The sequence below is a fragment of the Nematolebias whitei genome, chromosome 9 (genome assembly GCF_014905685.2).
Source record: "Nematolebias whitei isolate Nwh7 chromosome 9, NemWhi1, whole genome shotgun sequence".
Taxonomy (NCBI): domain Eukaryota; kingdom Metazoa; phylum Chordata; class Actinopteri; order Cyprinodontiformes; family Rivulidae; genus Nematolebias; species Nematolebias whitei.
Window position 1 is genome coordinate 47274162 of NC_056506.1, and position 12413 is coordinate 47286574.

At 41.0% G+C, this 12413-nt stretch overlaps 1 protein-coding gene across 1 annotated transcript; it reads right to left on the reverse strand.

The window, feature by feature from the left end:
* Positions 1-37: 37 nt before the first annotated feature.
* Positions 38-10314, reverse strand: gtpbp4 (GTP binding protein 4). Its single transcript, XM_037682424.1, has 17 exons — positions 10216-10314; positions 9013-9183; positions 8814-8917; positions 7956-8092; positions 7729-7829; positions 7290-7382; positions 6889-7080; positions 6178-6243; positions 6005-6094; positions 5822-5932; positions 4706-4783; positions 4377-4428; positions 4193-4293; positions 3480-3674; positions 1896-1961; positions 642-785; positions 38-498 (listed from the first exon to the last, which is right to left on the reverse strand). The coding sequence occupies exons 1-17, from the start codon at positions 10261-10263 to the stop codon at positions 346-348; spliced, it is 1902 nt and encodes a 633-aa protein (XP_037538352.1). The 5' UTR covers positions 10264-10314; the 3' UTR covers positions 38-345.
* Between the last annotated feature and the right edge of the window lie 2099 nt (positions 10315-12413).

The window sequence follows — 12413 nt, forward strand, 5'->3', positions numbered from 1 at the left end:
AAAGCAATCCATAAAGAAAAATGTATTTAACAACCTGTTATGCGTTTTGTTCAGGTGTCTTTTTTATTTAGCTTCATTACAATTACACAGAAATTATCATCATCACTTCTTCCAAAAAAGGACCAGGATTTCCTGAACCACACCCTCAAGCTGTAAGTCGTAAAAAGTTGTTTTACTGTCAAGAGAAGCTCTTTAACACAGGGTACACAATCAATTTAATATAAACTTTTTTTTTTTTAATCAACCAATTAAACAACTGGATACCAAGTCTTTGATTCTGTATGTCGTAGGGCGGCAAATAAGACAATATATATATATTTTTTCCCCCGTCCGGAGAAAGTCGTTTTATCTGTGATCTGTGGATCCTGACTTCCTCTTTCCAGTCAGGAGGTGTTTGGGTTTGAGGTCGAACACGTGTCGGTCTGATTCTCCTCTTCTGGCTTGGCGGTTCATCTCTTTCTGGGAGTTCTTCATCATCTTCTTTGTCTTTTTCACCATCTGATGTACAAAAATAATAAAAACACAAGAGAGGATCATCCATCCCCTTCTAGTGAAATGCAAATGTTTGTTGGTTTATCAAAAACTCGATATATATATATGTAAACTTTCATATTGGCTGTAGACATAAAGACATCACACACCTTCACATCTCTCAGACCAGACTGGTCTCGAGGCGGACGGGAGGCGCTCTGGCTGCGGGTTTTGGACGCCGGAGGAGCCGAAGCCTCGCGCTTACGCTTCCTCGTGACGCTGCGCGAGCGCCGGGCCTCTTGAGCGTAATGGCTCTGAAATTACAAACAAACATTAAAATTTGACATGCATCTTTAAAAGTTAATGATAAATTAATGGGTATTAAGACAAAAATACAATGAAAACAATTAGAAGTAGTTATAATTTTATAACGTTATACAATACAAACAGCATGTATAAATACTGTTTTGCATGAAGTGACGTTTAACCACAGTGATCATGAAGATCTTACTGATCTAAACGTTGCAGAAAACTGCCCCTTTTACTCACATTGAGAAATTAAAAACATCAGGCCTTAAAGATAATAAATAATCTAAATAAAATATATTAAAACAGCATCAACTGGGACAAGCAGATGAGGTCAGATTGGTTGTAGCTAACTTCAGAACTGCTGTTCTTCCTAAAAAATATGCATAAAAATGAAGATGATCTAAACCATATGTGTCAAACTCAAGGCCCAGGGGCCAAATGTGGCCCTCGTTGCCATCTTATCTGGCCCCCAAGATGTTATTTTAAATGTAAAATACTTTTATCACTTTAATTTTTTTCAGTAATCTTGGATTATGATGTCAAAAGTGCAACAGAGAAAGTCAAATGAGACCAATCGAACTCTTACTGAGGAACCTGCAACCATGAAAATATGTCGGGTATCTAACTTGAGTTTATGTAGATTCTGAAACCGGCCCTTAGTTTGAAAAAAGGTTCTAATTTGGGCCCCCTTTTGTAAGTGAGTTTGACACCCTTGATCTAAACGCTACAACAGAAGAGACTATACGAGCTGATATCTGCAACCAGCAAACAACATACAAGAGGTTTATCATCACAAACACATAAATAATTAGTAATAACTTCTTATTGTTCTTCCATACAATCAATAAATTAACACCCTGAAAGAAGCTTGGCACTGAAAATAAACTAATCGTGTAGAAACTTTTCAGTTACAAATTGGAACAAGTTTAAATAAATTTAAAAATAGAGAATTATCTGCTTTATCGGGACTCTTCAGTTCAAATACGTGTTTTCTTTTAAAAAAGTAATTAGTAAAAATAAAAACTGATCAGATGCCAACCACATTTTTTTAACCCGCCGGATCTCCAAAACCTTTAAACAGTTGGTGCACGCGATGTAAAAACGTAAGGACTTGCATCTTTGTTGTCGTTCATGTCCAGACCGAGGATACTCATCTCCTTCTCCAGCTGCTTTTTCTCAACCTGAACAGAAAAACACAAACAGTTTGGAGTTACATCTCAGAAGACTAACTGAGAGGACACGTGAGCAGACAAACATCTAAAATCACACCAAAATCTGTCGAGAGATTCTAAATGAAACCACCTCTCATTAACATCAGAGAACAAGAAAACTACGAGCGATAATGTTTAGGAGTGGCTTACAACCAAAAGCTACATTTACTGTTTGGTAACGGTTTAAAAAATGTTTAAAACAAAGATAAAAAAACAAAAGTGTCGGCGCACAGGGCTGAAATCACACTCAGAGCGATGAAACTTTCATTAACAGCCAATAAAAATAACATTTTGGGGACAAATAATTTCCTTTACAGTGCTTAAAGACGATCATCTCCAAGCTGGGAGTCAAACTGATCGTCCAGTTTAATCAGTTTTCAGTCCTTCTCAAGAAAGAAAAAAGAAGCTAAGCAACATTTAAAGTTGTGTTTTCTGACGAGCTTTGTTCGTGAGACGATGCAGAAAAACTTGTCTTGGATTATTCAATTCAATTCAAAAATACTTTATTAATCCCAAAGGGAAATTATTTTGTTGTTGTAACTCGTTATCCTCATTTCATTAAGAGATGTTATAGATGCTGATGCTGTAGGCAGGAAGGATCTCTTGTAAAGGTCCATCCCACAGTGGATCCTAAGAAACTGGCTGCAGATGCCGTCCGATCCGCCCACCCAGACTCAGCTGACCTCTCAGTTCCCCTCGGACTGTAGGACCGCCTGAATGCTGGGCAGAACTCCTCCCAGAGCGATGGCCACTCCTCCCAGCAGTCTGCCGAGCTCCTCGGCGCTGCGGACAGCCAACTGTAGGTGCCGAGGGACGATCCTGTCCTTCCGCTGTCATGACCCGTGTTTCCTGCTAGTTCCAGGATCTCAGTGTTCAGGCACTCGAGCACAGCCGGCAGGTAGATGAGAATGCGTCCACAGAACATCCTTTTCAACTCATTTGAGAGTTGGGGCCATAGTTGAGATATTATTTGAGCTTTTGAGATGTTAATCAGCTGCTGTTGTTGTAGAAAACTGCCTTGTTGCCATGGTTACGCATCATAACAAATGTCCAAAACCAACAAAGTTTCAGTAAAAATCCTTCCAGCTGCTCAGCATTCGATACCAGAGGAAACAGACATCCAAAAAAAGTGATTTACATCCAGAAAAAGAGGAATTAAAGTTTCCAAAAGCAAAATGTCAGAATGAAAGTAACAGAGCTGCTCCAACATGCAGCCACCTTGAGCGGCGCAATTCTAGAACTAGAATGACGCGCAACTAAAATTATATTGAGGCTCAAAATAAAACAGAGCGGTCCAAACATCTGCGATGATCTTTGTCGGTTTTGGACTATTTGTTGATTTGTTTTAAAAATGATTACAACAAAGAAGGAATTTAAAAAATAATCATTATGTAAATAAATAAATAAAAGGAGCAGAATATGCGTGCTGCTCTGCACCCATTTTAAAGATGACCCTCGCAGGTAAACATCAAGCCCCGCCCCCCTCACCTTGGTGGCGGTTCTGGGCATGCGCGGCCCGTGAATATCCTTCTCTCTGGACTCGGCGACCATGAGCTGCCTCTTCTCTTTGATCTGTTTAGCGAGGGAGCGGATCTCCTGCATCTCATCGTCCTCGCTCTCGTCAGAGTCGTACTCCCCGGCTCGCTCCTTCAGCTCCTCCTCCTTCTCAAGATCCTCCAGTTTCTGCCACGGAGGAGAGACGCACGATAAATTACATTTAACTGCGGGATTAAATCAAGTCACACAGGGTTTTTTATACTGGATAAGCTTTCTGATTTCCCTGGAGACACATGGACACAACAGCAGACCTGACTCAACACATCATCAATTACTTGTAGATAATCTCGAACGTTGGCCCCAAGAAATAATTAACGCTTTAACAGGCTGGGGGCCATAAATCAGATTTTCTAGCTTCAGTTAACCAACAGGGAGTCTAAACTTTCATTTTAGCTCATAGCTATGCACAGAAAAAATATATTCAAGCTAAATTGCACTTGACACAACAGACTGTTTCAACACCCATAAAACAAATATTTTGTTAAACGTTTTATAAGTGGAGCAAACAACCTAAATACTCCACTTTCAGTCAGCTCTTGGTTACAAAGCATAAAACTAAGGGTTAAAACTAATAGAGCAAATAAAAACAAGACTTTGAAGGTTCAAGAGACAAACGCAAATTATTTTGAAAATGAAAAACTCACCCTCATAATATCAGGATCGATGTAATCGGCGATGTTGTGTCCCTCCCACATCTCAGGAATCTTATCCTGCTTCTCATCCTCGTTCATCAGATCCCAGTATTCTTAAAAATAAATTAACGTGACGCTAGTAAGCATTTAATCTGTACAAGGACGGCTGTATGGTCAGAATAAAAACACTTCTTACTCTGCAGGTCCAGAACGTAATCGTCACCCAGCTCCATCTCCAGGTCTCTCTCCTGCAGGATTCAAAATGAAACGTTTCAACTCAAACAGCTGCCGAGGTTCACGTGCAAATCAGATCGAGACAGTTGATCAAATATTCTGTGAAACAATCCAGATCGGTGATGAAGACAAAACATCTGTATGTGAATTTCAAGCCTTTAAGTAAAGTAGTGATGCATGAAGAGCAACGTTTGCCTTTAAAGACTCCACATACTGAGCACTAAAACAATTACAGGTCCTTCTGCAAACCAGCAAGGCCTCTATGGTTGCCTCCAGTGAACTCCTACGTACCAGTTTGCGTTTAGGTGCGTCCACCTCCATGGCTTTCCTACGATTCAAAGCTCCCTCTGGGATGAACGGAGGTCTCTCCTGGAAAACAAAAATCAGATAACGCTTCAAATCGGTGTCAAGGGCGTGCGTATAGATGCACGCACCGTGCACTATCATCTTACTACACGTCGCATCAGTCCAAATATGTCTAATAAAGTGAGAAAAAACAAACAAGTTGCTTCGCCGTACAAGTCGCATTTATTGTGTCACCGCTGACAACCCAGAAACGTGGACCGGTGTTGTGCCAAAAATCGATCGGCTGCCAAATGGCGGCCGTGGGAGCGTGCACGGGAGGACTTTAACAAGAATTCAACAAGATTAACAATTAAAAGCAATTATTTGTTTGCACGAAATTACAGCAAAGGTGCGTCTCGGTTTAACTTCTCTTTAATAAATGCACTTTAATCAGCTGCATTTCAAAAGCAGGTTCACGGCTGTGCGTTGCTTCGAAATTTACCACGGTAACCACCTAAAATCTATTATTTGTTTGCTCGACATTATAGCAAAGATGCGTCTCAGTTTAACTTTTCCTTAATAAATGCATTTTAATGCTAAAATATCAGCTGCGTTTCGCCTGAGCAGCACGGAGAAACGCAGCCGATCTGACGTTTGCTCCAGTTCTGGAGCGAGACGAAGGTGGCTCTGTATGGCAAGCCAAGTGTCTCATTAATAGCCGCTTGTACCTATTAATGAGACACTTGGCTTGCCATATTGCTCGAGGGCCCTCTGGTAGCTGAAAGTGTTCAATATTTTCCATGTCAGAATAAATGAAATCGTCACATCTCAATGAGAAAAAAACGTCTATTAGTCGGTGTATAAGTCGCAGGACGTGCAAATTTATGCAAAAAGGTGCGACTTATACAGCAAAAAATACCGTATACAAATAAACTTTTCTTTTCCTCACTGTCACCGAGCTGTGAACGGTACGTTATAATGTATTAGTCTCACAGACGCCAGCAGCCGCTGGTCAGACGAGCTTATCGAGGCCACTGGACTGAGACGATTTTGTTTGGACGCAGGAGCGCGTTGCTCCGTTGACTGCCCAGATAATTTGTGTAGATTTAATTTGAACGTCACCTTCTCGTCCCTCTTGGCAGGAACGGCCAGGTGCAGCCTGTTGAGAACATCGTGGACCTTCTTGCCTTTTATCTTGGCGTTGACGCGATAAGCGAGAAGCTGATCGCAGGCCTGAGAAACAGTGGAGCGTTAGAAACACCACGCCCCGGCGAGCCAAAAAGCACAAACGTCACGGGAGCTCACCTCCGTTTTAACCTGCATGACGCCCTCCTCTGTGAGGGTGCTCGTCTCGATCACCGTGACCGCCTCGGCCGAGAGGTCTGCAAAGATTTTCTGACAAAGACAGGAGAGTCAGAGGAGCGCGACGCCTCTCCATCTAAATGCAGCTGGACTCATGGGTGTGTGCAGCGAATCACCTGGTTCTCCTCCGAGAGCTCGTCGATCTTCTTCACGTCACACTTGTTGGCCACGATGAGGAGAGGCTGCACGAAGAATGCATCAGCATCAGTTTCACAGGATAAACTGCTGGTAGCTTCGTTTCTGTCCACGGTCTGACCAAAACCTTCCAAGTCTAGCTGTGATTAACGTGCTGGATTATCCAACCTCACCCAACATCCAACAACCGTGTAAAAACCACACATGGACTGGTTTATGTTAGAAGAAACATGACCAACATCTCTGAGATCGTTCTTCTTGTACTGGTCTTGTGCACGGAGCAGCACTTGGGCTGTGTCTTGTGAATGACTCTCAGCTACTACCATCACCAAATTATAACACAGTATCTGTAAAAGGGACTAGATTATAGCCATTTTTGTGTTTTCCGATGTAAGCTAGACGTGGCGGTCACCTTGAATTGGGTTGGCTCCAAAACTTAAATAGTTGTAAAGGAACATCTCATCATTAGTTCCTGAAAGTTTCTTTAAAATCCATCAAGTGAGTCATGAGATATTTTGCTAACAGACAGACAAAGTTGACGCCAGGCAGAAAATAAAATAGAGGAAAGTATAATTTCCTACCGATACTTTCTAAAAGCAGGTTTCATTCTTTAAAAACGTTTCTAGTTTCTCTGGCGGGTTTAAGTTTTCTAGAAACCTCCAGTTTCTGTTTCTTTTCATTAAAGCCGGTACCTTGTTGGCAAAAAGTGGGCGGATGTTGTTGAAGAGCTCCAGCTGCTCCTGCAGGCTGTGGCCGCACTGCTCGGACAGGTCCATGACGTAAAGAATGGCCGACCGCAGGTGAGCCAGAGCCGTGATGGCCTGCATCTCGATGGTGTTCCTCTCCTCCAGGGGGTGGTCCAGGATCCCGGGGGTGTCCACCACCTACAAGCGCAAACACAGAGAGCACAACTGAAGACACGCTTCAGACGACATGGAGGAAGAATCACAACAATACAGATTTACATCCATTTACATCAAGCTGATAAGAAGCCCGTTGGAGTGTTTTAAGATGCTAAAATCTTATTTTGAACAGAAAATTTGACTTTTAAACTTTGTCGCATTGAGGATCCACCAGATCAGCAGCATCTTACCTGCCAGCGGAGGTATCTGTAGTCCATGTGACCCACGAACAGAGACTTCGTGGTGAAGGCGTACGGCTGAACGTCGACGTCTGCTCTGGTCACCTGACGAGGAAGATTATTTTCAAAATCTGGTTTTTGAAACCAGAAAACTGGTCTTATATATATAAACCTGTCACGATAAAAAAATTCCGGGCGATTGTCTCAGAAATTATTGCGATAAACAATAATATTGTTTGAAATTTGGCAATAATTAGTAATTATTGTCAAATTTAAGAAGAAATGTTGGTTAATTTGTTTTGAGTGTAGTACCTTTTTTCAACCACTGGATGGCAGCATAAGACCGTTTGAACTGAAGGTTTTCATTTATCACGCGATTAATTGATTTATTGTTTATTGTGACAGGCCTACTTATTTATCCTAAATAACTTGTCAAAAGGCTGTTGTTTACCTTGTTGATGAAACTGGACTTGCCCACGTTGGGGTACCCACACAGAAGCAGAGTCCTGGTGTTTGGGTCGATGCTCGGCAGACGGGACAGATGCTGACGGACTGTCGGACAGAAGAGCAGGGAGGAGAGTTTTTACAACAAAATAAAAGTCAAACCTCTGAGCTGAGGGGAAACGGATCACCGCTCATAAACTAATTCATCCGTTAGCCTTTAAAAGCGCTCGTCACCTTGTTCCAGATACTCCAGACTTGATTTCTGTCGTTTCAGGATGGTGCACATTCGACCCAGAGCGGCTCTCTTCAGCTGTTTACACCGATACAGAGAATCTCCGTATTTCATCAGGCGGACGTAGTCTTTGGCTACACTGAAGGGGTAAATAAATAAACATGTATTAACTTTTAAAATTTTAAATCTGCTGCAAAAAACATGACGTTTGTTGCGTTTCATATAACTTATAAATGTGTTTTATTAATATGTTGTTTTTTTTGGGGGAGGGCAAACTTAAAGAGTCCTCTGTAAAAGCCTCACGTATCTGTTGTTCACTGAATCAACCTATTCAGATAAAATAAATGTTTTAGCTACAAGCTTCAGTGAAGGTTGTGTTAAAATCATGTTTTTTTTTTATATAATTTTTATGCTTGAAGTGTTCAGTACTAAACATTAAAACAAGCAGAGGAAAAAGAATGAAGCTTGGTTGAGGGTCGGTTTTCTTTGAGGGTTTTAATCGCAATGAAGTCTGTTGTTTCATATTAACTTTATGGATCAGGCACACAGTAGAATAAACCCATAGAATCTCAACTTAACTCTTCAACCAAAGCAAATTTGAACAGAACATATCGAGAGTTAATAAATCTTATTTACCAGTAACTGCAGCTGATAAAATTATTTTCATACCAGTTGAAAAAGCGAATATATGGCTGGATGTTTTTGAGAGTTTGAAACATTTTACCAAAACAACAGCGTCACAATGAGCAGACTCGTCCCGTACTACAGAAATGTACCCGCCTGCAGAACTACTAAAAGAAAAGTAAATGACAGCAGCAGCTGGTTACACATGTTCAGTCCTCTCAGTGGTCCAAACTTACTTATCAATCAAATTCCTGGCGATGTTTATCTGCCCCAAGGCCAACTTGTAGTGGTCTTTGTCGTACAATACGTTCATCAGATCAGCGTAAAAAGGATGGATGTCCTGGAGAAACACAAAAACAAATTTCACAAACTGGTCGCAGAAATCAAGACTGAAATCCCAACTGGTGCGCGGACTGGTGGCACGCGATGCCTTACATCGAGCTTTGGGAAGTCGGTGATGATCTGCGTGAGCCGGTCGTGGTAGTTCTGCTGGGTGAACTTCACCTTCCTCATATAAAAGTGTCGGATACGGTGGATCTGGTAATGTTTGTGGACCACCGTGGGCGTTTTCCTTTGCGTTTTGGATAAAGTGATGTCGATGAATTCCTGCAGAAACGGAGACGATGAACAGATGAGCCTTTTGAGAGCTGGACACGGTTTTATAACCTTTAAAGCCCAGGTGACAACATTTGACCTTTTTTATGCCCAACCTTGAACTGAACACAGGTGTTATACAGAAGATGGTGCGCATTTTGTTAATATTTACATTTCCTCTGATTTAGTTGATGAAAAGCATTTTTAATAAAGTGACTTCAAGCAAACTTCAGTTTAACACATCTAAAAATTAAACATATCGCTGAGGGTTTAGACTTAAATCATTTTATGAGAAACGACAGAGGTGAAGCTATTTAGTCAAACCACAATTACGCGATATCACAAGGTCTGAAACTGTATGTGTTGTGAATGACTCTCAGCTACTACCGCAACAAATTTTAGCTCAAAATACGCAAAATTAACCAACTAAAGCTATTTTTGTGTTAAATTACCATTTTGAATTGGGTTGACTTGTTAATCAGCTGTATATTTCTTTTGTTCACTTTTAGATTTCAATAAAAATTCGTCCAGCAGTTCATGAGATATTCATGAGCAGTTCATGAGATATTCATGAGCAGATCATGAGATATTCATGAGCAGTTCATGAGAAGGAATCATAGATAGATAAATAAACCATTTATTAAATATAATAACTGAACATTTCACCAATTGCTTAAGGAATGTAATGAATAGGAGTTAAAGGACAGTTTAGAAAGGGTAAATAACCAGACTTTAAATGTACATAAATTGCCATAAATGCCAATTAAAGGACTTCTGGACAGATTTTCTCATCATTTCCAACCCTCAGTAATAAAAATGTAATAGTCCGCTTTAGGTGTAACTGCTCACGACTTGTTGAATTTAGGTAAAATCTCTTCTTTTCTCTGGTTTTCACATGTTTGTCCTGTTTTCAGCCGCTGCCTGTAATTAAAACACGTGTTTTCTTTCCTTTGACGCACTTTCTGCTTCTGTCGTTTTTACAGTAGCGACAGCAGCATGACAAGAAGCGGTTTAAAATGTTTAAAAACATCAAAGTAACCTTACCTTGGCGGTGGGAACCACCATAATCTTTTTAAAGTTATAATGTGCCATTTTGTCGGGACACGTTCAGGTCCGCGGAGGCACGGAGAAAGGAACCGGAAATGGAACGCGAAGAAGAAGAAAAGAACACCCCTGAGGGTTTAGAGCAGCGCCCCCTGGTGTTCAGAAACCCACACAACAACAAGAAATGTCCAGAAAATGTGGATCAAATCTTTCAACAAAAGGCAAAATTACGTGCTAATTTCATAGATTAGTTTATCTTTAGAAAAAAATTTTGTTTTCAATTGTGTTTCCAGAATTTGATTAAATTAAATTTAGTTGTTTTTTGTTGCTATTAATTAACTGTATTAAGTCTATTCTGTCTGTATGTTATCGTCCATCCATTTTCTTTACCCGCTTCTTCCATTTTGGGTCACCGGGGTCGCCGGTGTCCATGTCCAGCAATCACTGTGCGAGGGGCGAGGGACACCCTGGACGGGTCGCAAGTCCATCGCAGGGACACATAGAGACAAACAACCATTCACTCTCTCACTCACACCTAGTGACAATTTTTTGAGTTACCAATCAGCCTAACGTGCATGTTTTTGGTCTGTGGGAGGAAACTGGAATACACGGAGAAAACCCACGCAAACACGAGAAGAACATGCAAACTCCACACAAAAAGACCCCAGGTCCAACCAGGGATTGAACCCAGGACCTTCTTGCTGTGAGGCAACAGTGCTAACCACTGAGCCGTTGTGCTGTCATCTCTTAAACAACATGGATTTTAATTAAACTTTTCAGAAACAATCTTAGAAATTTCGCCTATAACTGTTCAACTGTTGGAGTCAATAAAACTGAAGATGGCCGCCACAGCTGATCGGCATTAACCTACAGAAAAATAACTGGAACTTAATCAGTTTTATAAATATCTACAGCAATGTCAAAATATTTTTGAATCTATCATCTATAAATCACTCTTCGGTCCACTGCCTTTGCAGCACGGTGGAGCAGTTGGTAGAGCTGCTGCCTCGCAGCGAGCATGTCGCCCCGGTTCAAATCCCAGCCGGGGCCCTCTCTAGGTAGAGTTTAGATCTCTCAGTGCATGCGTGGGTTTTCTACGGGTACTCTGGTTTCCTCCAACAGATCAAAAACATGCACCTGACTGGTAACTCTAAATTGTCCCTAGGCATGAGTGAGAGAGTGAATGGTTGTTTGTGTCTCTGTGATGGACTGGAGACCTGTCCAGAGTGTCCCCACCTCTCTCACACAGTGATAGCTGGATATAGGCACCAGTGACCCCCGCGACCTGAAAAGGAAGAAGCAGGTAAAGATAATGGATGGATGTGTCTGCTGCCTTCTTATGTCTCCTCGTAGATGTCACGTCGTCAGTGCAGTTACAGTGTGCATGCTCAGGCCTTCATTACCTGCAGCGTCCCTTCAGTGCAGTCTTGGAAAAAAGGCCTTTTCTGCTTCTGGAACACCTTGCAACAAGATCTGAAGCTGTCCACTTTGATTTCTTTATGTGATTTTAAACATTTAATAAGGTCATTAGAAAAATATAAGCAAATATGTTCCTGTTTTTAGTATTTTACCTTGTTTTATGTGGCACCTTGATTTGATTGATATTATAATGCTACTTTTTATTTTTAATTGCTTTTTATTGTTGTATATTGTTGTCTGTACCTTATATGTTGTCTGTCTATAGCAAGTCTCTCTTGAAAATGAGTCCTTGTGATGCAATGAGACTAACCTGTATAAATAAAGTTGAATGAAAAAATGCAAAACCTTAAAAATATCAAAAACTTTTGTTTTGTTTGTAAATTACAAAGTGCTTGATTTTTTTTTTTTGTCAACTATACTTTTTTTGTTTTCATAAAGTTTAATACAATGATTTTTTTTTAATGCGCATTTTTCGTTTATCTCAATAATAGTCTGAATCACTGGCATTGGCAAACGGTGGAAAACAAACAACAACAAAAAAGTTTGTTTTGACCCGCGCTAATCGTGAAACAACCAATCAGAAAGCGCTGATGTTTTCAGACCCCACCCACTTTCCTTGATCACGAGTGAGGTTCGCGTGCGTCCACTGTGAATTTGGACCAATCAGGGCGGCCCGCTGCGAGAACGAGAACGGAGGGGTGGAGGGTCGAGCCCCTGACAGCTGCACCAAAGAGGTGAAAAAAGTAGGAGGACCCACTCTGATATATGAAAGCTACAAC

Coding starts and splice junctions, on each gene's coding strand:
- gtpbp4 (XM_037682424.1), bottom strand. CDS start 10,263: ATGGCACATTATAACTTTAAAAAGATTATGGTGGTTCCCACCGCCAAG. Junction 4,429..4,705: donor ACGCACCTAAACGCAAACTG/GTACGTAGGAGT, acceptor TGAATCCTGCAG/GAGAGAGACCTGGAGATGGA. Junction 1,962..3,479: donor TGCCCAGAACCGCCACCAAG/GTGAGGGGGGCG, acceptor TTTTCTGTTCAG/GTTGAGAAAAAGCAGCTGGA.